The sequence below is a fragment of the Canis lupus genome, chromosome 10 (genome assembly GCF_011100685.1).
Source record: "Canis lupus familiaris isolate Mischka breed German Shepherd chromosome 10, alternate assembly UU_Cfam_GSD_1.0, whole genome shotgun sequence".
Classification (NCBI taxonomy): domain Eukaryota; kingdom Metazoa; phylum Chordata; class Mammalia; order Carnivora; family Canidae; genus Canis; species Canis lupus.
The window spans coordinates 50,869,560-50,895,036 of NC_049231.1; the positions used below are offsets into that span (position 1 = coordinate 50,869,560).

A 25,477-nucleotide genomic window follows, 5' to 3' on the forward strand; every position below is an offset into this window, starting at 1 on the left:
CCGCGCGGGTTCCTCCGTGCCTGTAGTCGCTCGGCCAGACACAGCGGTTGGGCCTCGCCGGCCGTCGCTATGTCGCGACAGAGCACGCTCTACAGCTTCTTCCCCAAGTCTCCGGCGCTGAGTAATGCCAACAAGGCCTCGGCCAGGGCCTCCGGTGAAGGCGGCGGCGCCGCTGCCGCCGGGGCCTCCCCTTCTCCCGGCGGGGATGCGGCCTGGAGCGAGGCCGCACCTGGGCCTGGGCCGCTGGCTGGCCGCGCGTCGCCGCCGGAGGCGAGGAACATCAACGGAGGGCTGCGGAGGGCTGCCGCGCCTGCGGCCCCCGCCAGGTAGGGGGTGGGGCGCAGCGGCGGGACGCGGGACGGGGGGAGCCTGGGGAAGGGAGGGCTGCGCGGCCCGGAGGAGGTGGCCGTGCGCGCCTGGCCGGGAACCTGCAGGGGCTGAGTTTGCACCCTCGGCGTTAGGGGGCGTAGGTGGTAAACAGGGTGGGAGGAGGGAGGCGGGGGAGGAGACGGGCTCCCCCGGGCGGGAGGCTGGGCCCGAGGGGGGTGCGCGGCGCTCGGGGTCGTGGGGAGGGGGGGCGACGGGAGCGGTGGGGGCGGGGCGGGAAGAGAAAGGAGCTCCGCACGCGCCGCGCGGGGTGCGCACGGGCGGGGGGGGCGGGGGCGCGGGGGCGGGGTGGTGCCTGCCTGCGGCGGGGGAGGGGTGGCGGGAAAGAGGGATGCCTGCGGGGGGCGGGGGGGCGGCGAGCCGTGCTCGCTCCGAGCTGGGACCGTGAATGGAGGGCCGGCCGAGCGACGGCCGGCGAACACACTTGATTGTTTGGCTTTGAGCCTCGGGCGCCTGGAGCCTGCGGGGCGGCGGGCGGCCTGCCGGGGGGTGGGGGCGGCGAGCTGGGCGCCCGGGGGTGTGTCAGGCCGCAGGCCGAGGACCTGATTGGCCCGAGTGAGGTTGCAGGGGCGGGGCGGGGGGGGGAGCCGAAAGTGCTGGGCTCGGCCGGGTGGTCCCCTAGGTAGGCCCGCAGGCACCCAAACAAATGAAGGATTTCGAGGCTGTGTTCATCTTGATACACGTTTAAGTGTCGTGTGAAGTTGGAAAAGGTGTCCTTTCAGGATGCAGCGGCCCTCCGACGACGATTCCGTGGGAGGATGCGGCACCGCAGTATTTTGGAATCGAGAGAGGGAGTGTGAAGGCCGGGGTGCGGCCCGGACCGGGGGCCGGGGGCCGGGGGCCGGGAGGGCTCCGCGCCCCGCCTGCCAGTTCGGGGCTGCCCGCCGCTCGGCCGGCCTTTGTCGGGGCCGCGGGCGACATTTTGAGAAGCTCGCGTTTTGCCGCATCGCAGGTTTTGCATGAGGCACAGAGTGTAATGGTAGACGCCGGAGAGGATGGAGGGGGAGAGGGTCTGAAAAAGTGAAGGACTCCCTCCGAGGCTGGACAGTCGGTTAGTGGTTCTGAGCCACTCGAGTGTTAGGTGTCCTGCGGATTCGCTAAGCGTCCTCACGGTATTGAGTCTCCTTTAAGCGACCCTCGGAGGCAGTGAGTTGAACTGTGGCTGTGTGAAGAGTGGTAGGATATGCCTCTGGCCGATTATTTTGAGCTTTTTTTTTTTTTTTTTTTTTTTTTTTATAGCAGTAGACACAACAGAAGTTCTGAAAATACTACCTTACTCTCTGTTAAGGGAAATAGTTTATAAAGGAAACCTCCATTTGTAAGGATGTCTCCTGCTCTGAACCAGAAGAGAAGGAAGGATGACTAAATCTGGAGAAAGGCTCACTAATGGAGACGGTTCTGATTTAAATCTGCATAACAACCATATTCCTTGTTTGCTCTTCTTAGCCTGTCCACACCACCACCACCGCCCCGCCCCATCTTTCTTTTTGTCTTAGCAGCAGATGGTATTTAAGGTGGTGACTTGGGCTCTCTCTGGGAGTTACTCCGTTTTCCTTAGGATCTCCCATATATACATAGGGGGTATACGTGTTAAACTTTGGTTCAGTTTTCTCTCATTAATCTTTATTACTGAGGGGGTCTCAGCCAAGAACCCAGAAGTATAGAGGAAAAAACATTTTTCCTCCCCTACATTTGCATCCTCTGTAACAGACTGTTTTTCATAAAGTTTTCATCATGAGACATGCATGATGTATAGTTAGGTTTACTTAAACATGAATTGATTATTCCTGGATCCATGCTAAAAGGCCTTCATTCAACAAATGTCCATGTACCTACTCTTCCAGGCACAGAATTAGGTATTATGGATCCTGGATACAGCCTTGTATAGGGCAAGCAAAAAGGCACTTTTTTAGAGCAGGAGCAGAGTGCACGAACTCTGTGCGCTTTGGTCAAGGGAATATATGTGTCAGGATAGGCTTTTGGCTCTTCAAAAGGAAACCCAGGACACAGATAGGAGTTAGTTAGGCTACGGTGGGAGTAAGGGGGTGTTAGGAAGCTGGTTCAGAAATAAGGTCCTGCAGATTGTGGATAGAAGGAAGAGAACAGATGGGAGACTTGAAGAGGTATGTAAGATCTAGTTATGAACAGGCTGATGGGCCACAACGACATTTGGACTTTTTCTGAGGGTCAGTCAAAAGCTTTAAAAACAAGCATCTTTTAATGTTGGTTATATACATTTCCTCTGTGCTTAAATGTCTCACGTTGCCTGTTTCAGTTTTTTTCCCTAGTTCTTTGCAGTGGTGTGTGATGCAAAGTCTTTTTCCACTCTGGGTCATCCTTTTGTTCAGCGTATGACATCTTTTGAACAGAAGTTACTAAATGTAATGTCAAGTTTGTCAATCTTTTTTTTTTTTTAATTTTTATTTATTTATGATAGTCACAGAGAGAGAGAGAGGCGCAGAGACACAGGCAGAGGGAGAAGCAGGCTCCATGCACCGGGAGCCCGATTGACAGGGATCCCTGTCAATCTTTTTCTTTATGGCTTATGCTTCTATTGGTTTTATTTTTTATTTTTTTTTGTAATGATACTTTATTTTTAAAGATTTTATTTATTTATTCATTCTTGAGAAAGAGAGAGAGGCAGAGGCAGAGACACAGGCGGAGAAGCAGGCTCCATGCGGGGAGCCCAACGTGGGACTCGATCCCGGATCTCCAGGATCATGCCCTGGGCTGAAGGTGGCGCTAAACCACTGAGCCACCCAGGGATCCCCTTCTGTTGGTTTTAAGAAATCCATAGGGGAGATTGAGGTTTTAGAAAGCTCACTCTGGAGGTGCCTGGCTTGTGACTTGATCGGTGGGGTCATGAGTTCAAACCCCACATTGGATATAGAGATTACTTTAAAATTGGGGTGCCTGGGTGGCTCAGTCACTTAAACGTCTGCCTTTGGCTCAGGTCAGGATCCTGGAGTCCTGAGATTGAGCCCTGCATGGGGCTCCCTGCTCAGTGGGGAATCTCCTCCTCACCTGCTCAAGCTCTCTTTCTTTCTCTCAAATAAAATCTTTAAAAAAACAAAACAATCTTAAAAAATCTCACCCTGGCTGAAATATATTTGGTGGGGAGATCTATTGATAATAGAGAGAGCATGTGGATAGTGGCAGTGGGGGGTAGGATTTAGAAAAGTTGAGAGCAAAGTGCTGGAGCAGGCAGGTGTTGATGTCGATAACTGGACGTAAGAGCAAGGAGGGAGGCAAGATGGCATCATTTTGAAGTAAATGGTTATAAGAAGAGGTAGCGGGAGGGGGTACCTGGGTGGTTCAGGTGGTTAAGCTGCTGGCTCTTGATTTTTGTATCCGGTCATGATTTCTGGGTCCTGGGATGGAGCCCTGCATCGGGGTCCAGCTCAGCCTGGAGTCCCTTGAGGAGTCTATCCCTTCCTCCTCCCTTGCAAGCATACATGCATGAGCTCTCTCTAAAAATAAATCTTTAAAAAAGAGAAAGAAGGGTAGCAGGACATACATGTACTCTAGGCCTGTTTCTCATCCATTATTTTTTCTGTAGTTTATTAAGATTATAATGGAGAGAACTTTAAGGTTTTGACCACTTAAATCTGGCTTTTTAAAATATTATTAATACAAATCTTAGCTAGTTTATTTTTTACAATCTCACTTCAGTGCTAATTGTCTCTCTTTGTTTGAAGTGTATGCCCTATTCCCATTCACAGACAAGGAATGTCAGATCTGGCAAATCTTTTTTCAGCACCTTTATTTAAAGGCAACTATCTTAAAAAAAAAAAGGTAACTATCTGCACTAGTTGTATGTAGGTGCTTTCCTGAGAACTTTCATACAGTTAAACATTTATAGCAATATATTTTCCCAACTAATAGCACACATAATGTTATTGTTGTAATAGGAAAGAATTTTTTTTTAAGATTTTAAAAATTTATTTATTCATGAGAGACAAGTGAGAGAGAGAGAGGCAGAGACATAGGCTGAGGAAGCAGGTTCCCTGCAGGGAGCCTGATACAGGACTCTCCCAAATTCCAGGATCACGCACTGGGCTAAAGGCAGACACTCAACCGCCGAGCCACCCAGGTGTCCCAAGAGGAAAGAATTAAAAAAAAAAAAAAAATAAGCTCTTTAAAAAGTATCCTGTGGACTCAGTTTCACAGACCTACCTTGTTTTATTTATTTTTTTTAAGATTTTATTTATTTATTAATAAGAGACATAGGCAGAAGGAAAAGTAGGCTCCCTGCAAGGAGCCTGATGTGGGACTCGATCCCAGGACCTTCATGCCCTGAGCCAAAGGCACATGCTTAACCACTGAGCCACCCAGTGCCTTAATTTGTTTTAAATGATATAATTAAAAAAAAAAAAAAAAGATATTAGGGATCCCTGGGTGGCGCAGCGGTTTGGCGCCTGCCTGTGGCCCAGGGCGCGATCCTGGAGACCCGGGATCGAATCCCACGTCGGGCTCCCGGTGCATGGAGCCTGCTTCTCCCTCTTCCTGTGTCTCTGCCTCTCTCTCTCTCTCTCTCTCTCTGTGACTATCATAAATACATTTAAAAAAAAAAAAAATTAAAAAAAAAAAAAAAAGAACCTGGTTTCCTTTAACTTCTTTCAGGTTTCTTTCTTTTTTTTTTTTTTTTTTCAGGTTTCTTTCTAATGCTATTTAGAATATAGTACTAGATGCCAGTTTATACCGTAGACCCTAGTGCATAAGTGATGGGCCATAGTTAGCCCAAGCTGAAGAAGGAAAAGGTGTATGGACAGAGGTGTACTGGTAGGTAGGTATTGTAGGGGCCTCTGAATTAATTGCTCTGATTAGTTATTTGAGGGCAGGGAAAGTGTACTCTGATGGTCCACCTTGAGAGTTAAGTGCAAAAGCTGATAGCTGATTTTCTGAGGTTGGTTTGAGAGTTTTCATGTTATGACTCAGTGTTTACATGTACAAATTTTTATTAGACAAACAGTTTATTTTTAATTGCTTTTGGAAGCAAATTCTAGCAGTACTTTTGTATCTACTTTTTTTTTTTTTTTTAAGTAGATAACTAAAAAAGTTGATTATGAGTTTGGGGCACAACCAGTCATTGACACCAAGATTATAGACTAAGGAGAAAGCAATGTGATTTTATTTTATTTTTTTGAAAGATTTTTTTATTTTTTTTTTTTAATTCATGAGAGACAAAGAGGGAGAGGGATCCCTGGGTGGCTCAGTGGTTTGGCACCTGCCTTCAGCCCAGGACCTGATCCTGGGGTCCCAGGATCAAGTCTCACATCAGGCTCCCTCCATGGAGCCTGCTTCTCCCTCTGCCTGTATCTCTGCCTCTCTCTGTGTCTCTCATGAATGAATAAATAAATCTTTAAAAAAAAAAAAAAAAGAAAAGAAAGAGGGAGAGCCTGATAAAGGACTCAATCCCAGGACCCTGGGATCACGACCTGAGCCAAAGGCAGAGATGCTCAACCACTGAGCCACCCAGGTGCCCCAAATAATGTGATTTAATTAATTATTATTTTTTAAAGATTTTATTGGATTTGCATAGGGCTAATGATCCTTGTTAATACAGTTATACGAAGAGGGAAAGATGTTAAGATTGTCAGAAAGTATAGCCAAATAATAGAATACAGTAAAGTTAATATATGACTGTAGGGCAAGTTTTCAAGTAGAGCCAGTGGAATAAGTGGATGTGATTTTCTAAGATTATTAGGCTCTTTTAAGGACTAATGTATGACAGATTAGCAGGTATTCAAATTATAGCACATTCTAGCTTGATTCTAGCTTGCATTATATTTCCATACTTTTTTTTTTTTTTTTTTTAAGATTTATTTAGGGAAGCCCGGGTGGTTCAGCGTTTAGCACTGCCTTCAGCCCAGGGCGTGATCCTGAGTCCCCTGATCGAGTGTCATGTCGATCGAGTGCCATGTCGGACTCCTTGCATGGAGCCTGCTTCTCCCTCTACCTGTGTCTCTGCCTCTCTCCCTGTCTCTCGTGAATAAATAGATAAGATCTTTTAAAAAAAAATATTTATTTATTTATTTATTTATTTGAGAGCGAGCATGAGCAGGGAGAGGGGAAGGGAGAGAGAATCTCAAGCACATTCCATGCTAAATGCAGAGCCCAACTCTGGCCTTGATCCCACATCTTAGGGGTTGTAGGATTATGACATGAGCCAAAATCAAGTGTCAGATGTTTAACCAACTGCACCACCCAGGCTACACCTCCATATTTTAAAATACAGTATGTAGTGTTGATAGGAAACCTGAGTCTTTGCATTGATTAAAATATGTTCCTGGGGATCCCTGGGTGGCTCAGCGGTTTCCCGCCTGCCTTTGGCCCAGGGCGCGATCCTGGAGTCCTGGCATCGAGTCCCGTGTAGGGCTCCTGGCATGGAGCCTGTCTCTGTCCCCCCCCCCCCCCCCCCCCGTCTATGTTTATCATAAATAAATAAAAATAAATCTTTAAAAAAATATATGTTCCTTTATTTTAAAATGCATTCTTTGGAAACCATACAGCTACAAGAAATTAAAATTTTAAAATTACCTATAAAGAATTAACATTTACCCACAAAATCAATAGCTTTAAAAACTTTGTTAACATTAAGTGAGGAAAAACATTTATTTTTAACGATTGTATTTATTTATTCATGAGAGACAGAGAGAGGCAGAGGAAGAAGCAGACTCTATGCAGGGAGCCCAATGTGGGACTCAATTCTGGAATCACACCCTGAGCCAAAGGCAGACGCTCAACCGCTGAGCCACCCAGGCATCCCAGTGAAGAAAAATTGTAATGAAATGTTTAAAATACTGAGTTTTACTATATAGTCTATTTTATTTTATTATTAATTTTCAGAGAGAGCCTGCAAGAGCAGGGTGAGGAAGGGGCAAGGGGGAGAGAGGGAATCTTAAGTAGGCTCCACATCCAGCATAGACCCTGACTCAGGGCTCCATCTCATGACCCTGAGATCATGACCTGAGCTGAAATCAAGAGTCAGAAGCTTAACCAACTGAGCCAGGGGCCCTTACACCGTATATTTTATTACCTGATGAATTCTCTTTGGTTGGAAGCCACTGTTTGCTGGACCAGGGTTTTTATTTTTTTTATTTTTTTTATTTTTTTTTATTTTTTGGACCAGGGTTTTTAAAGTGTCCCTTTTATTTATTTATTTTTAGAGATTTACTTTATTTATTTATTTAAAGATTTTATTTATTTATTCATGAGAGACAGAGAGAGAGAGAGGGAGGGAGGGAGGGAGGCAGAGACACACAGGCAGAGGGAGAAGCCTGCTCCATGCAGGCAGCCCCAGGATCACGCCCTGGGCTGAAGGCGGTGCTAAAGGCTGAGCCACCCGGGCTGCCCTTAAAGTGTCACTTTTAGCATTAGAGGAAATAGTGCATAGTAGTAATTTTTTTTTAGTGTTTGCATTTTATAATGTACTGTCAGTTGCTAACATCAGGAAAGTTAGGTGATGTGTAAGATTCTTTAAGATTGTGTGGTGATGTTGAAAAACAGATTGTTGGAATAGTTCATTTTAATTGTATAGATTGGGATTTACTTCAAAACTGTTAACCATTGTAATTAGCTTTTACACATTTTTTTTCTGTAGTGAGTTATGTACATTTGCATTGCAAAATAAATTTAAAGACCTTTAAATTTTTAAATTGGTTACTTGGAAAAGGATCTAATCATTTTGAGGCCTTTGAACACCACTGTATGGTTTGTTTTACAGTTTGCACTACATTTGTACAAATGAGAGTTTGAAGGTAACAATGTCTTAGTTTAAGTTATTTCCTTTGGGATAAAACTGGAATGAACTTAAAATATTTTATTACATAGTAAGTTTAGGTGTAAAGTAAAAAAAATTTCCCCATGTCTTTTGGGTCTCAGAAACTTGAGGTTACTCTTGATTACAGATAGAAAGGAACTTTTAAGAGGCGGACATGCCATCTCATTTTTTTTGCTCAAGAATTTTGATCTAATCATGCAGTTTCTCTTGGAGCCCTTAAGACAACTGAGATTCATTCCTGCAAGTGCTCTGTTGCCTTATACCAGGCAAAATAGGATTTCACTGGTTTTGAGGCATTCCACTCTTTTGAACTTCAAATGTACCACCAAGATGTACATTCTTGTCACTCATGCACTAACTCCATTCTTGATAATTTTTAATTGTCATAAAATATGTAATGAAACAGTTCAGCACTTAGTTCTTACCCTCCATAACTTATCCATTCACAGAGGCAAGAAAAATAGTTCTCTTTAATTTTACAAACGAAGAACATTTTTTAAACCTTTTCTCATACTGCTAAGGCTCAGGGATCATCCACATATATTTAATACGTAGGGCAGGACTGCCCCAAACTAGCCAGTGATGGAGTTTAGGCTTTGCTACGTACACACAAAAATCTTACCTGAGTATCTTTTAAGGGATTTAGTTGCCTTTAAGAAGGGCAGCCAAGGGGCACCTGGGTGGCTCAAGTCATGGTCCCTGGGGTCTGCTGTTCTCTCCCTTTCCCTCTGCCCTGCATGTGCATGCTCTTGCTCTCTCACATAAATAAAATATTATAAAGGGGGGGGGCAGCCAGGCTTGATAGGTATCCCTACTGGTCCCCCTTTCAGAAAAATCTACTTGGATAATGCAATTTGAGGCCTGATGTCTCAAGACTATACAGCTAGAAATCTGCTTCCTGAGGGAGAGGACTGAAATAATAACGTACTTATTCTGGCCAGTCTTCTAAGAAATATGGTCAGGGTTCAGACTCAGAATTGATAGTGTCTTTAGGTAGACAAGGTATTTCCCTCCTTTAGCAGCAGAAATAAGAGTACAGCTTTAGGGTAGTCTCTGGTACTAAGGTACAAAGAAAGCTTGTGGTTTTCTGATACTTGTGATAGGCTTTATGTGGTTAAGTGGCTACCTGGCCAAGAGTTCATGGTAAGACTGCTTGACAGTAGGGAGGCTTGTAAACACCATTCTGCACAGCTATAAGGGTCTTTGTCTCTTCTTACTGGACATATTAGGAAGAAGGGTAGAAATTAGAATTGTACAGAGATTCCTATTTGAAGACCAATATGTGGTGAGGTTGCTGGCAATATTTATAGATTTGTTCATGTGTAGGTCGCTGTAGATTCTGTAAGAGTGCACATACCGTAAAGGCCCTTGAGAAAAGCCCCAGCTGAAGTCATGCTGTTGTTTTTCTCTTCTAATTGTCTAGCCTAGGGGTTTCCTTTTTGTTGTTGTTGTTTTCTTTTTAAGATTTTATTTATTTATTCATGAGAGACACAGGCAGAGGGAGAAGCAGGCTCCATGCAGGGAGCCTGATGTGGGACTTGATCCTAGGTCTCCAGGATCAGGCCCTGGGCTGAAGGCAGCACTAAACTGCTGAGCCACAGGGGCTGCCCAGCCTAGGGGTTTCCATATTCACATTTTTGAAGAAAGGAATACTTTAATTTCATGATTGGGTCTGAAGAAAGTTGCCCCAGTGTATTAATGGAAGCTGTTCTAAAATGTTTTTGTTTATAATGTACTTACTTTACTTTAGCATTTATTCAATGAAAACCTTTAAGCCAGTTTAGAAAATCTTCGTATATAGTACTTGTAGAATTTATTAGTTATTGTGGCCTCTCCATCACTGAGAGACTCTGCTGTATGTAGTCTTTACTTTTTTTTTTTATTAAGTTTAAAATTTTTTTTTTATTTTTATTTATTTATGATAGTCACACAGAGAGAGAGATAGAGGCAGAGACACAGGCAGAGGGAGAAGCAGGCTCCATGCACCGGGAGCCCGACGTGGGATTCGATCCAGGGTCTCTCGGATCGCACCCTGGGCCAAAGGCAGGCGCCAAACCGCTGCGCCACCCAGGGATCCCAAGTTTTAAATTTTTTTAAAGATTTTATTTATTTATTCATGAGAGACACACACAGAGAGAGGCAGAGACACAGGCAGAGGGAGAAGCAGGCTCCCTGTGGGGAGCCAGCCCAATGCGGGACTCAATCCCAGGACCCCAGGATCATGCCCTGAGTGGAAGCCAGAGGCTCAACCACTGAGCCACTCAGGCATCCCTAATTTTTTTCTTTTAAGAGAGAGAGCAGGAGAGAGCATGAGCATGTAAGTGGGGAAAGGGGCAGAGGGAGAGAGAATCTCAGGCAGGCTCTACACCTGATACAGAGCCTGACCTGGGGGCTTGATCTCCCGACTCTGATATCATGACCCAAATCAAGAGCCAGGTGCTTAACTGACTGCTCCATCCAGGTGTCCCTGTTATGTTTTAATTTTAGTTTTGGTTAGTTAACATACAGTGTTCTATAGTTTCAGGTGTATATCTTCTTCTGCTCCCCTTACTCTCTTCTTTCCCTTTCTCAGGAAACCTTCAGGGCCAACTTAATTTTCCTGAAGATTGAATCTTTGTTTTTGATTCTACAGGCATATATGTTAATTATGTGAGGGGCACATTAGCCACTTCTCTGTTTACTTTTTCCATAAAACTAGATTTTTAGAGGTGGGGGTTAGTAGTGTACTATGTAGCTTTTGAAGTGTTAACTGGAAAAGATCCCAAGCAGACTCTAAATATTTATTATCATTAGCAGATTACGTAGTATACTTGGTATTTTATTAATAGCGTGGGTCAGGTCCTGTTCCTGCCCTATTGTGGTATATAGGTGTGATACATTGTAATTTGGAGAGCATGTACGTCTGTGCCTTTTTCTTGTTAGCAGTATTGTACCAGAATTTGGCCATAGGTTATAACTTGGAATGATTCTGAGAAATAGTTTTTCATCTTAGTACCAGAATTCATTACATTTGTATTTGTCTTAATATGTTAAGTAAGCATTGTGATATTTGCTTATGTTTTTAAAAGTGACTTTAACATCTGATCTTTTTTATTATTTATTTTTTTGGATATCTGATTTTTTTTTAAAAAAATCATTTATTCTAGAATTTCTGTGTTTGAGTATTAATGCCGGAAAACTTCAAAGGAGTGTTAACGATGCCTTCTTTGGAATTGCTTATTTGTAGGTAATTGCCTTTAATGCAGCTTAACCAAATGTTAACCAAGTTATGTATTTCTTTTTTGGCAACAGTTCTTGTGACTTCTCACCAGGTGATTTGGTTTGGGCCAAGATGGAGGGTTATCCCTGGTGGCCTTGCCTGGTTTACAACCACCCTTTTGATGGAACATTCATCCGTGAGAAAGGGAAGTCTGTCCGAATTCATGTACAGTTTTTTGATGACAGCCCAACAAGGGGCTGGGTTAGCAGAAGGCTATTAAAGCCATACACAGGTAAGAGATTCCACTCTGCAGTGTGTGTGTGAGAGAGAGAGAGCATGTAAGAGAGCAAGCATGCAACACAAGAGCACAAGTGTCTGCATCTCCCATACAGTGAAATTAAGTGTATTTTACTCCAATGACTTAGGAGTGGCAGGGTGAATGCTTCCAGCATGGGAAAAAGACACAGCGGAGTGGAGTTTTTATTTCTGTCTTTTCAGTTGACTTACGGCAATATCATTCCCTTAAAGGAAAAATATTTTCATGATTAGATATCATTTGGGCCACAATACCAATTCAGGCATGAAAAGGGTAAATTAATGGTGCCCCATCTTCAGAGATCCAAGAGAAAGTCAGTGCAGTGAGGATATGTAGCATATAGATCAGTGACATTGTCTAGGGCAGATGGAGATGTATGCTTACCTGGCCTTTTTTTTTTATTTTTATTTATTTATTTATTTTTTTAAATTTTTATTTATTTATGATAGTCACAGAGAGAGAGAGAGAGAGGCGCAGAGACATAGGCAGAGGGAGAGCAGGCTCCATGCACCGGGAGCCTGATGTGGGATTCGATCCCGGGTCTCCAGGATCGCGCCCTGGGCCAAAGGCAGGCGCCAAACCGCTGCGCCACCCAGGGATCCCTTACCTGGCCTTAAATCCTCCCTATGAGCACATCTGAGTTGAGTTTCACATCAGACTTCTGGGCACCATGACCTCCTTTTCCCAGGCCCAGCTTTCTCATGTCCTAGATAACCAGGAGTCCTGCCTGTGCAGCTTCACTTGGGCCAGGGGAACCTATCAGTTGAATTACACAGTGCATGCACACTACATGCACTTGAGCATGAGTAAGTCCTTATCCATTATCCTTAGAATCTCTAGGCTAGGATGTTAACTGAATTCATTGTTTTGGAATCACAAGAAGGGTCCGTTTCCCAGAACTCTATGGGAATCCTGCTTTTTGGTCATAGTGCTTATCCATAGTGCAGGGCCAGGAGGGCACACTGAAGAAAGTTCAGTCTACATGAAAATCTTACCTGTAGGATGTAAACAGAATATGGAAATTTGGTTCTATCTTCCATATTAATTTGCTGCATAATCTTGGCCAACACAATAACTCACATACTGTTTACTCACGTGCACACACACAAGTGTGGGCAGGGAAGGGGGATTAATCTTAAGCCCAGGGCTTAATCTCAGGACCCTGAGGTCATGGCCTGAGCTGAAATCAAGAATGGGATGCTTAACTGACTGAATCACCCAGGCACCCCTAATTTTGAGATTATAAACAAAGGTTTGGCAACATGACTTTTAAAATACCCAGAGTTTACATTTTGTTGTCATTATTTTGTAAAGGCCACCCCTATTGCATAATGCCTTTTGCCCTTTCCGTTCCCAAATTGTTGTAATGGCATGGATGAGAAAAGTAGGTTTTTAATTCTTTGGGGAGGGGGGCGCTTGTCTTAGAATTGTCAAGTAGTTTGCATTGGGTTTTGGGGGAATGATGATGTCATTAGATAGGTGGGCAGTGAGTGCAGCTGCAAAGAGGCACTTGAAGTTAGGAGCCACCCTCCAATGGACTTGATTGTTGCAGTTTGTACTGCTGGTGCCACTCTGTAGAAAAATGGGAAATTGTACCTTTATTTCAGGTAGCTCACTAAGTTGCTAATGTAATGGCATTTCAGGATGTTCTGTTTTGATATACAGTGGAAAAAAGGAAATAATGTAATATTTGGATGCATTAAATTTAGACAAGTTCAGGTTTGCTTTCTAATTATATTTGGTTAGAAGAAAACAAAGACTTATCCATTAGGCCTCTTGGGAAAAAAACCAAACTGTTTTGTGCCATTAGATTTGTGATTAACTTCATCTAATTTTTTGCTCAATGGACAAGTGTGTCATTTAAAATTATAGCTCCTGGGGCACCTGGGTGGCTCACTCAGTTGAGTGTTCAACTCTGTTTTGGCTCACGCCTGATCTTGGGCTCCTGAAATGGAGGCCTAGGCCCCACTCAGCAGGGAGTCTGCTTAAGATTCTCTCTCCTCACCCTCTGCCACTTCCCTCACTCAGCATGCACACGCTTTCAGATCTTTTAAAAAATAAGTAATTTAAATAAAAAAGAATAAAGTAAGAGTTTTCACCTGAAAAGAAGACAATTTGATTCAACCTTTAAAAAAACCATTCCAAGTCTGAACTCGGTTATCATTCAAAAATGTTAGTATCCTTACCAATAGGGTAAGGATACCTGTTTTTGTTTGTAATATACCCTATTAAATTACCTTGGGGATAAACTTAGTATCATAGCTTCATTTAACTGAAAGTGTAGTTTTTGCTTTCCTGAAGTAAAAAAAAATTTTTTTTTTCTGTACAGAGGGTCTCAGACGCTTTTTAAAACCTCTCATGCTTCACCTGAGGAGTTGTGCCGCCTTATCTATTTAGGGTCAGGGTCCCAGGTCATTAGAAGAGAGATGAAGTAGTCATGGGTGACCCAGCAGTTAAGGCAACTTCAAGGAGGTAAAATAGTTAATAAAAGCTTCACTGGTAGTTTTCCCCTGGTAATTCCTTCTTTGTAGGCTTTATCAGTCTTTATCAATCAGAAATAATGGAACATTAAGAACTGCTTGATTCTTTTCATTAAGACAGTTGTACATTGAGCCCATTACTTAGTTAACTGTTCTTATTTATAAATAAGATTTGCTTCATAAGAAATATAAATTAAATCTATGTATTAATTTTTTAGGGTCACAATCAAAGGAAGTACAAAAGGGAGGTCATTTTTACAGTTCAAAGCCTGAAATACTCAGAGCAATGCAACGTGCAGATGAAGCCTTGAATAAAGACAAGATTGAGAGGCTTGAATTGGCTGTGTGTGATGAGCCCTCAGAACCAGAGGAAGAAGAAGAGATGGAGGTGGGATATTGTTAAACAGTCCGTTGTTAATTCTGTTGGAGAGTGATAGAAAAGAGGGATGGGATATATTAAAGGGATATTCCCTTGTTTTATTTATATGTATTATTATTATTTTTTAAAGTTTTATTTATTTATGAGAGACCGAAAGAGAGGTGCAGAGACCCAGGCAGAGGGAGAAGCAGGCTCCATGCAGGGAACCCGACATGGGGCTCGATCCCGGGTCTCCAGGATCAGGCCCTGGGCTGAAGGCGGCGCTAAACCACTGAGCCATCCGGGCTGCCCTATTTATATGTATTATTTATGTGTGTGTGTATGTGTGTGTGTGTGTGTGTGTGTATGTGCACACACTTTAATACTCATACATCCTTTTTTAATTTTCTTTTTATTTGTGAGAGAGAGTGAGCATGGGGAGAGGGAGAGAGAGAATCTTAAGCAGGCTCCACACTCAAGTGTGGAGCCCGATGAGGGGCTTGATCTCACAACCCTGAGATCATGACCTGTTCCAAAATCAAGAATCTGGATGCTTAACTGACTCAGCCACCCAGGTGCTCCAAATACTCATTCATATATATATTTTTTAAAGATTTATTTATTTATTTATTCATTCATTCATTCATGATAGACACAGAGATTGAGAGAGAGGCAGAGACATAGGAGGAGGGCAAAGCGGGCTCCATGCTGGGAGCCCGATGTGGGACTCGATCCCAGGACTCCAGGATCGCGCCCTGGGCCAAAGGCAGGCGCCAAACCGCTGAGCCACCCAGGGATCCCCTCATTCATATACTTTTATGTAGAACTGTAGGTTAAGTTAGATTAGAATCTCAGCAGCCATTTTGCTTTAAGTTCTCAAGTTCAAACCTAGAAGACATCCCATAAGTAGTAGTACCATTTTGGTAACAAGTAATGAGCTCAGGAAAGTAAGGACATGGTGGTAAAACTGGTTATGAGGTCTGGTGGTAAGTCTCTATGAGAGTGTGGTCAAGCTCTGGAAATTAGTTACTTGATGTTCTTTTTGTTTTGTTTGTGTTTTGGATAAAAGAATAGAGGTTAAATAACCTTGAGATACAGCCTGAGTTTCAAATGTTAATGGTCACTATTTTGAGTGAATTAAATCATTTTTCTCTAATTTAACAGATTAATGAACTATACGCTTAAGAGATTCATTTATGACTAGCCCTGATTTTATGTTTTATTCTATTACAGATTGGGAATAAACAAGCTAATCTAATGGGTATTTTAAGAGAAATGAAAGAAAAATGTTTTTAATCTTATTTTTGAGGTCGAGACCAGGGTTTATAACATAAATGAAAGATTTAGAACTGGATGGTAATACAGAGATCATTTAGTCTCCTATAACTTGTGTGGGAGATCCAATCCATGATAAGTGAATGTCTTGCCCAAGAAACTACAGCTGGTTTGTGGAAGAGCAAGGACTAGAAACCAGTATAGATTGCACTGCTTTCTTATGCTGAAGAATTTATAAAATGGCAGACTTCATATGTCCCTCTGGGAGAGGTGACCCTAGAAGAAAGGTAACAGGGAAATTTAAAAGTTCCTTCCACAGCTGTTAATGAGGGCATCGTGTGTAGGTAGGTATTTGGGGTGTATGGTCTTGCTAATGGCTTCATCACTGTTGTATGGGATAAAACTGTCATGAGAGAATCACTTAATCCTGTAGTGTGATGCTACTGAAATTGATAATCTTTCAGTGAAAGAAAATAGTTTCTCATTTCTGGAGCTGGGTTCTTGATACAGGATGTTGCAGCATATTGAGATACTCACAGCAGTATTGCAATTTTTCAGATTTTGTTTTGTATTTAAATAACACTTTCTTTGCCTGCCAGGTAGGTGCAACTCATTCATCAGAAAAGAGTGAAGAAGACAATGAAATTGAAAGTGAAGAAGAAGTAAGGCCTAAGGTCCAAGGATCTAGGCGAAGTAGCCGCCAAATAAAAAAACGAAGGGTCATATCAGACTCTGAGAGTGACATTGGTGGCTCTGATGTGGAATTTAAGCCAGATGCTAAGGAGGAAGGAAGCAGTGATGAAATAAGCAGTGGAGTAGGGGATAGTGACAGTGAGGGCCTAGACAGCCCGGTCAAAGTTGCTTCAAAGCGGAAGAAAATGGTGACTGGAAATGGCTCTCTCAAAAGGAAGAGTTCAAGGAAGGAAATGCCCCCGGCCACCAAACGATCAACTGGCATTTCATCGGAAACCAAGAGTGCTTTGAATGCTTACTCTGCCCCTCAAAATTCTGAATCTCAAGCCCACATTGGTGGGGGATGTGATGATAGTAGTCGCCCCACTATCTGGTATCATGAAACTTTAGAATGGCTTAAGGAGGAAAAGAGAAGAGATCTACATAGGAGGCGACCTGATCACCCTGATTTTGATGCATCCACACTCTATGTGCCTGAGGATTTCCTTAATTCCTGTACTCCTGGGATGAGGAAGTGGTGGCAGATCAAGTCTCAGAACTTTGATCTGATTATATTTTATAAGGTGGGGAAGTTTTATGAGCTGTACCACATGGATGCTCTTACTGGAGTCAATGAACTAGGGCTGGTATTCATGAAAGGCAACTGGGCTCATTCTGGTTTCCCTGAAATTGCATTTGGCCGATACTCTGATTCTCTGGTTCAGAAGGGCTATAAAGTAGCACGAGTGGAACAGACTGAGACCCCAGAAATGATGGAGGCACGATGCCGGAAGATGGCACATATATCTAAGTATGACAGAGTGGTGAGGAGGGAGATCTGTAGAGTCATTACCAAGGGTACACAGACCTACAGTGTATTGGAAGGTGACCCTTCTGAGAACTACAGTAAGTATCTTCTTAGCCTCAAAGAAAAAGAGGAGGATTCTTCTGGCCACACTCGGGTCTATGGAGTATGTTTTGTTGATACCTCACTGGGAAAGTTTTTCATAGGTCAGTTTTCAGACGATCGCCATTGTTCCAGGTTTAGGACTCTAGTGGCACACTATCCTCCAGTACAAGTCTTGTTTGAGAAAGGAAATCTCTCAACAGAAACTAAGATGATTCTGAAGGGTTCGTTATCCTCCTCTCTTCAGGAAGGTCTCATACCAGGCTCCCAGTTTTGGGATGCAGCCAAAACTTTGAGAACTCTCCTTGAAGAAGAATATTTTAAGGAAAAGTTAAATGAGGACAGTGGGGTGATGTTACCCCAGGTGCTTAAAGGTATGACCTCAGAGTCTGATTCTCTTGGGCTGACACCAGGAGAGAAGAGTGAATTGGCCCTCTCTGCTCTAGGTGGTTGTGTCTTCTACCTCAAAAAATGCCTTATTGATCAAGAGCTCTTATCAATGGCTAATTTTGAAGAATATGTTCCCTTGGATTCTGATGTGGTCAGTGCTACAAGACCTGGTGCTGTTTTTGCTAAAGCCAATCAACGAATGGTGCTAGATGCTGTGACATTAAGCAACTTGGAGATTTTCATGAATGGAACAAATGGTTCTACTGAAGGGACCCTGCTAGAGAAGATTGATACTTGCCATACTCCCTTTGGTAAGCGGCTTCTAAAGCAGTGGCTTTGTGCCCCACTCTGTAGCCCTTACGCTATCAACGATCGTCTAGATGCTATAGAAGACCTCATGGTTGTGCCTGACAAAATCTCTGATGTGGCGGACCTTTTAAAGAAGCTTCCAGACCTCGAGAGGCTGCTGAGTAAAATTCATAATGTTGGGTCTCCCTTGAAGAGCCAGAACCACCCAGATAGCAGAGCTATAATGTATGAAGAGACTACATACAGCAAAAAAAAGATTATTGATTTTCTTTCTGCTCTAGAAGGATTCAAAGTAATATGTAAAATTATAGAGATCATGGAAGAAGTCGTGGACAACTTTAAGTCTAAAATCCTTAAGCAGGTTATTACTCTGCAGACAAAAAATCCTGAGGGCCGTTTTCCTGATTTGACTGTAGAATTGAACCGATGGGATACAGCCTTTGATCATGAAAAGGCTCGAAAGACTGGACTAATTACTCCCAAAGCAGGATTTGACTCTGATTATGACCAAGCTCTTGCTGACATAAGAGAAAATGAACAGAGCCTGCTGGAATACTTGGAGAAACAGCGCAGTCGAATTGGCTGCAGGACCATTGTCTACTGGGGGATTGGTAGGAACCGTTATCAGTTGGAAATTCCAGAGAATTTCATCACTCGTAATTTGCCAGAAGAATATGAGTTGAAATCTACCAAGAAGGGCTGTAAACGATACTGGACCAAAACTATTGAAAAGAAGTTGGCTAATCTGATAAATGCTGAAGAACGGAGAGACGTATCATTGAAGGACTGTATGAGGCGACTATTTTATAACTTTGATAAAAATTACAAAGACTGGCAGTCTGCTGTTGAGTGCATCGCAGTATTAGGTAAGACTTGGAACCGGCTTGTTCCTAAGGCTTTGGTTAGTCATGTCTTGTATCTTGTGCATTAAGATTTAAATCCATTGGACATTTGCCATGGAGGATATCTCTCAGCACAGGTAATGAGTGTATAGATTTGCCTCCTCACTAGACAGAATGACTAGTTTAGTTTGCCTGTAGCAATTTAAGCTATTCACTTTTTGGCCTTATTCATAAGTCTTGAATAATTGAACGGAAGACTAATGGGTTTTTAGTTTTTTCTTTTTTAAAGCAGGGGCTTTCTTCTGTTTTTGTTTTTAAGGCAGGGCTTGAACCCTACGACCTTGAGATTGTAGGACTAGAGCTGATCTCAGGAGTCATATGCTCCAATCATATGGAGCCACCCAGGCACCCCAGATTTTTAGTACTTTAATGAGGTCATTTGTTTTATTATTTATTTAGATTTTATTTATTCATAGACAGAGAGAGAGAGGCGCAGAGACACAGGCGGAGGGAGAAGCAGGCTCCATGCAGGGAGCCTGATGTGGGACTTGATCCCGGGTCTCTAGGATCACACCCCAGGCTGCAGGCGGCGCCAAACTGCTGCGCCACCAGGGCTGCCCAGGTCATTTGTTTTAGATCAGATTACCTTCTCAATTGAATTTTTAGCATCTGATATTTTTTATTTTTATTTTTTATTTGAAATTCATGAGAGACACTGAGAGAAAGGCAGAGACACAGGCAGAGGGAGAAGCAGGCCCATGCAGGGAGCCCGATGTGGGACTTGATCCCAGGACCCCAGGATCACGCCCTGAGCCAAAGGCAGATGCCCAACTGCTGAGCCACCCAGGCGTCCCATTGTTCTTTCTGATACTGGTTTTAAGCTTCTTTTTGTTAGACGAAATTAAAACTCTCCTGGCCCATCACTTCTTCGTTCTGTATTTTCAGTTATTCTCTTTATCTGTGTATTGCAAGATTTTAATCATCTTTTTTCTTTTAGCCTAATATATCACACTTTCTTTCCTGCAATTGATTTCTAAGGGCTTTGATTAATATATTTGTAATTTAATAGCTTTTTCAGCTTCATTAAATAATTTCCTTTTTCAATTTTATGGCCAATTATTTGAGCCTTTGCTGTTTTACACAGTTTAGGGTTTTTCCCCTATATTTTAAAAATACAGTAACCATAGTTTACCCAAATTTATAACAGAACTATTTTGATCTGAATGCAACTGTCTGGGATAGAATAGCATCCTTCAGTTTTTGCCACATTTTTCTTAAACTAGTACAGCTTTGAATGGTTTGATGGGTAATTTAAATCTTCCCTCAACACAGGCATTCAGAATTGGTGAATTCATTTTCCTCTTAAGATTGTTTTTTATCAGTGTACCTGTTGTGACAACATTCTGCTTCTAAGAAGTGCTAGGTCCAGGATTAGGTCAAGTAAAATATGTCAGTATAGCATTTCCCTGTTGTATTTCTTAGCTTCCCCATGGCATTCCTCTGGTCCAGATGTTAAAGGACTAAGTCTTACTTTGAGGTGAGAGATTTTGGGCTGAAAATTAGTTATTTCTCATTTCACTACAAGTGGTCTAATGAAGACACAGAAAACATTTAGTACTGACTTATTTTCTGTTAATAAATGCATAAACAAAACATTTTATGTATTCTAGAGTGCCTATTGTTAGGGGAAAAAAACCCTATGTCTAAAAAGCAAGTAGAACATACCACCCACTGAAAAAGTATTTTGGAAAGATTTTTTTTAGATTAGTTGGGTATCTTGTGCTTCTCAAGCAACCTCAAAAATGACGTTACCCTCTCTTTAACAGATGTCTTACTGTGCCTGGCTAACTACAGTCAAGGGAGTGATGGCCCTATGTGTCGTCCAGTAATTTTGTTGCCAGAAGAAGGCACTCCTCCCTTCTTAGACCTTAGAGGATCACGTCATCCCTGCATTACGAAGACTTTTTTTGGAGATGACTTTATACCCAATGACATTCTAATAGGCTGTGAGGAAGAGGAGGAGGAAAATGGCAAAGCTTATTGTGTGCTTGTTACTGGACCTAACATGGGGGGCAAGTCTACACTCATGAGACAGGTAAACCGAGCTTTAAAGTTTGTTACAGAAAGTCATTAAGAATATATTAGATATATAGGCCATCCTTCCAAATAGCACATAAATTATATAGAATTCAGTCACTAGCATACTAGGAAGCAAAGGAAAAATGCTTTGTATTGTAAAATTGAGAAATGTATTTTACCTTTATCAAATAACTGCCTGATGTTACGGGAAGTGTACGTTAAAAAGGCCAAAGAGGTTTTAGCTTATGATTTCTTTACAAACTCTTTGACTGGATTGGATTTCCTCTGAGGGTAGATGTATTAATGAATGAAAATGTTGCAGGTTTGTCCCTCAGGTTCATGACCGACTTATTCAGGTAAGAAAGCACATAAAATAAAATTCATGACCTCTAGTAACTTGGAAACTGCTTTTAGAACTGCTTTTAGAAAAGACAGTAAATATCTGTTTTTATATCTGGGGTTGGCCAGCCACTGAGCTAAACATGATTTACATTTTTTTAAAGCGTTGTGGAAAGGAAAAAATGTGACCGAGACATTGGGCCCTTCACTAAAAATGTTTGCCAACCCCCCTGCTCTCTTGTATGATCTTTTACTTACTTAGGTTCACCGAATTTGCTAACTAGCAAGAGGCAGTATAGTATATTGTGCAGTGGTTTTCAACCCCATTTTCATTTATCATCAGTTGGGAGAGCTTGACAAAAGTATAGGAAGGGGTTCCATCATCCCAGATTGATTCATTTGGTCCAGAATTGGTTCTAGACATCAGTAATTTTAAAGAGCTCCTAAGTGATTGTACTGTGTAGTCCTCCAGTGTTGAGAATCACTAATGCAGTGGGTTAAAAATTCAAGGCTCTGAGGTTTTTTTTTTTTTTTAATTTTTTTAAAACTTATTTATTTATGATAGTCACACACACACACAGAGAGAGAGAGGGGCAGAGACACAGGCAGAGGGAGAAGCAGGCTCCATGCACCGGGAGCCCGATGTGGGATTCGATCCCGGGTCTCCAGGATCGCGCCCTGGGCCAAAGGCAGGCGCCAAACCGCTGCGCCACCCAGGGATCCCAAGGCTCTGAGGTTTTAAGGCCGGTTGGGCCCTATAAGCCTCTTGCTTTGCTAGGCTTCCCTTTGCCTACTTTGGATTGTGAACAATTTTTTTAAGAGTGCCTGACTCGTATATAATCATTCTTACGAAAGATAAATGTTTATTAGCTTGGCTTATTGCTTGTTTTCTGAATATCTTATGTATCCCTCTCTATCTCTGTGTTTTTTTTTTTTTTTTTTTACTAATTGGTACTAAAGACCTTTTTCTTCCTTCATTCACAGGCTGGCCTATTAGCTGTAATGGCCCAGATGGGTTGTTATGTACCTGCTGAAGTGTGTAGGCTCACACCAATTGATAGAGTATTTACTAGACTTGGTGCCTCAGACAGAATAATGTCAGGTGAGTTTTCACCTAAGGATTTATTATTTGACCCTTCATTTCTGTAATACATCTGCCTTGAAACTTGTGTATGAGCCATTTCAAGTGGATGTTTGATTTTTCTTGTTTTTCGAAGTGTAATACTTTCAGGCATTTGAAAAGATTATTTCAAGAATTGCATAATCTCTTAATGAGATGTAACCTTTAGTACTGGGTAGGTCATGATATGAACCTAAAAGATGAAGTACTGTTTTTAAAAGATGAATGTACTGTTTTAGGATGCTAAAAAAAGATCTCCTGTGTGCTTTTTTAGGCGAAAGTACATTTTTTGTTGAATTGAGTGAAACTGCCAGCATACTTACGCATGCAACCGCACATTCTCTGGTGCTTGTGGATGAATTAGGTAAGACATTACAATTTCCATTTGGAGGCTGTTTTTAAAACTTTAATTTTTCTTGAAGATGGCCAGACCTTTCTTGAAAAAAAGTTTGCACTCACCTTTGTGTCATAGATAAAGGTCTTTGGTTAATTACCAAGGTTCTAAACTTTATTTGTAGTTGTTACAATATGAGGATGTGTAATGAGAAACTAATAGGGCATTTCTGAAGAGTACTCTTAAAAAAAAGAAACACAGGCATCTGGCTGGCTGTTAGTAGAATGTGTGACTCAATTGCAGGACTGTAAACATTTGATCCTCTTGTTGGGTGTAGAGATTACCCAAAATCTTTTAAAAATAGAAAGGTGCCCTTCACCAAGGGTTGCTAAGTGCATCTATGTAGCTAAAAACAGGGCTTATTCTTTGGGTGCACAAATTGTTACTACTTTTTTTTTGTTATTACTATTAATCCTTTCCCCCCCTTTTTTCATTCCTTTGTGAAGTCTGTCTTCTGGTATAAGGCAGATGCATAATTTATGCATATTTTATTTTAATAGGGAGAGGTACTGCAACATTCGATGGAACAGCAATAGCAAATGCAGTTGTTAAAGAACTTGCTGAGAACATAAAGTGTCGTACATTGTTTTCTACCCATTACCATTCGTTAGTAGAAGATTATTCTCAAAATGTTGCAGTGCGCCTGGGCCACATGGTATGTATAAAGTGCTTATTCAAAGTGCTTAATCAAAAGTTTAGATTTTTGAGGCAATCAAGTCAGGTACTTCCATTGCTAGCACATGAATAGAACAAAATAATAAACTATTTTCCTTTTTTAGGCATGCATGGTAGAAAATGAATGTGAGGATCCTAGCCAGGAGACTATTACCTTCCTTTATAAATTCATTAAGGGAGCTTGTCCTAAAAGCTATGGCTTTAATGCAGCAAGGCTTGCTAATCTTCCAGAGGAGGTTATTCAAAAGGGACATAGAAAAGCAAGAGAATTTGAGAAGATGACTCAATCACTACGATTATTTCGGTAATTATATTCGGGATATAATTTTGCCATGCAGCTGACCTTATTAAAACCATAAAGGGGGATGGTTGATACACTGTAAAAAACACGAACTAAGCCTTTTTTTTTTTTTTTTTTTTTAATTTTAAGGGAAGTTTGCCTGGCTAGTGAAAGGTCGACTGTAGATGCTGAAGCTGTCCCTAAGTTGCTGACTTTGATTAAGGAATTATAGACTACATTGGAAGCTTTGAGTTGACTTTTGACAAAGGTGGTAAATTCAGACAACGTTATGATCTAATAAACTTTATTTTTTAAAAATGACCATTTTTCCATTTTCTTTCTAGGAAATTAAACCCTTTTAATTCTTATCTACCTTCTACATAATGGTTATTGAATACTCCACAATATATTAAGTCTAGATGTTATGGTACATGCATACACTTTCAGGCTGTTTATACCCACTGTCACCAATACACATAAATGGGGGGGGGGGAGGGAGCTATGAAACTGTATAGGGCTGTATATATACTTGTCTCAGCTTAATGCAGGAAATTGTTTTTAATTTCCAGCAGTTTAGTCTAAACTGTTCAAAAAAAAACTATGAACAGAGTTCAAATACAGGACTGTTTTGAAGAGACTTTCTAAAGTGTACTTTAAAACATAGTAGTTTTTACCTTTCACAAAACTGAGTTACAAGAATACTTTTGTTTTACAGTGCATCCCTTCCTAGGAAGTCTCATTAAAACACTCACTTTTTCTAGGGGTGATTTTGAATGCTGCACAGGGAAGGGAAGGAAATAATAGTCTTAACTTTTCTTAAAGGATACCAGAAACATTGCTGGATATAATTTAAGATTAGTGTTTTCTCTTTCATAGAAAGAACGTACATACTGGGACATGAGTACAGTTACAGCAAGTCTAGGTGTGCTAACAAAACAGGGCACATTCAAGTACAAGAAGATTTGCTTGAAATTAAAAACAAACTACATGAGATTAAAGCATTAAAATCATATTTCTCAATCTGAATACATGTTAAAAAAAATCAAAAGAAACGCAGAAGTGCTAGCTCACATTTTTACCATATTACAAAAGCAATTGGTACCCATGTCCATAAAGGCAGCAACAAAGCTGCTTGTCTATTGAAGAGTACTACTGCAAATTGGACTGCATTCAATGCTAGTTGTAAAAACACCAGCTTTTTTTCAGAAGTTGGTATCTGTACAAAATTGCAGCTTATTTCTTCACTTCTGTCCCTTCAAAAGTCTTTACACAGTAATGCTAAAACACCCAGCTTTGAGATCCTGAGTCAATATATTGCCACTTTCTTTTTGGTAGCTTGAGCTTCATAGTGTCAACTGACCTCGTGTATCCATTTTTAATACAGTCTCTTCCTGTAGCATGGGCAAATATTTTAAATCTTCTTCCAAAAAAAATGTTTTAAGTTATGATGTTAGAATGGCAGGACTTTTCTTTAGGGAAGGAATTCAGTTGTGCTGCAATGTATTAGATTCTATAGGTGGAGCAGAGTCATATAGTGTATCTGTATCATGTGTAGGCTCACCAGCTAATGTACAAGGATTAGACAGTGTTCCAGCACCACAGTCACAGAAAAACCTAAAGCAAAATGAAAACCCAAAAATTAGGAAAGTGAGGGGGGGGGAAATAAGTGGGT

General features: G+C 41.6%; 2 protein-coding genes across 2 annotated transcripts in view; one reads left to right on the plus strand and one right to left on the minus strand.

The window, feature by feature from the left end:
- MSH6 (mutS homolog 6) lies at positions 1-24,126 on the plus strand. Its single transcript, XM_038551236.1, has 10 exons — positions 1-326; positions 11,462-11,661; positions 14,384-14,553; positions 16,398-18,942; positions 20,745-21,013; positions 22,321-22,438; positions 22,731-22,820; positions 23,351-23,505; positions 23,630-23,829; positions 23,956-24,126. Exons 1-10 carry the CDS (start codon positions 70-72, stop codon positions 24,035-24,037), a joined length of 4,086 nt encoding a protein of 1,361 aa, XP_038407164.1. The 5' UTR covers positions 1-69; the 3' UTR covers positions 24,038-24,126.
- Positions 24,093-25,477, minus strand: part of FBXO11 (F-box protein 11) — an 87,310-nt gene continuing 85,925 nt past the window's right edge. Inside the window, exon 23 of the mRNA XM_038551237.1 lies at positions 24,093-25,419. Coding sequence (XP_038407165.1) covers positions 25,290-25,419 — 130 coding nt within the window. The 3' untranslated portion in view covers positions 24,093-25,289. The remainder of the gene's footprint in view (positions 25,420-25,477) is intronic.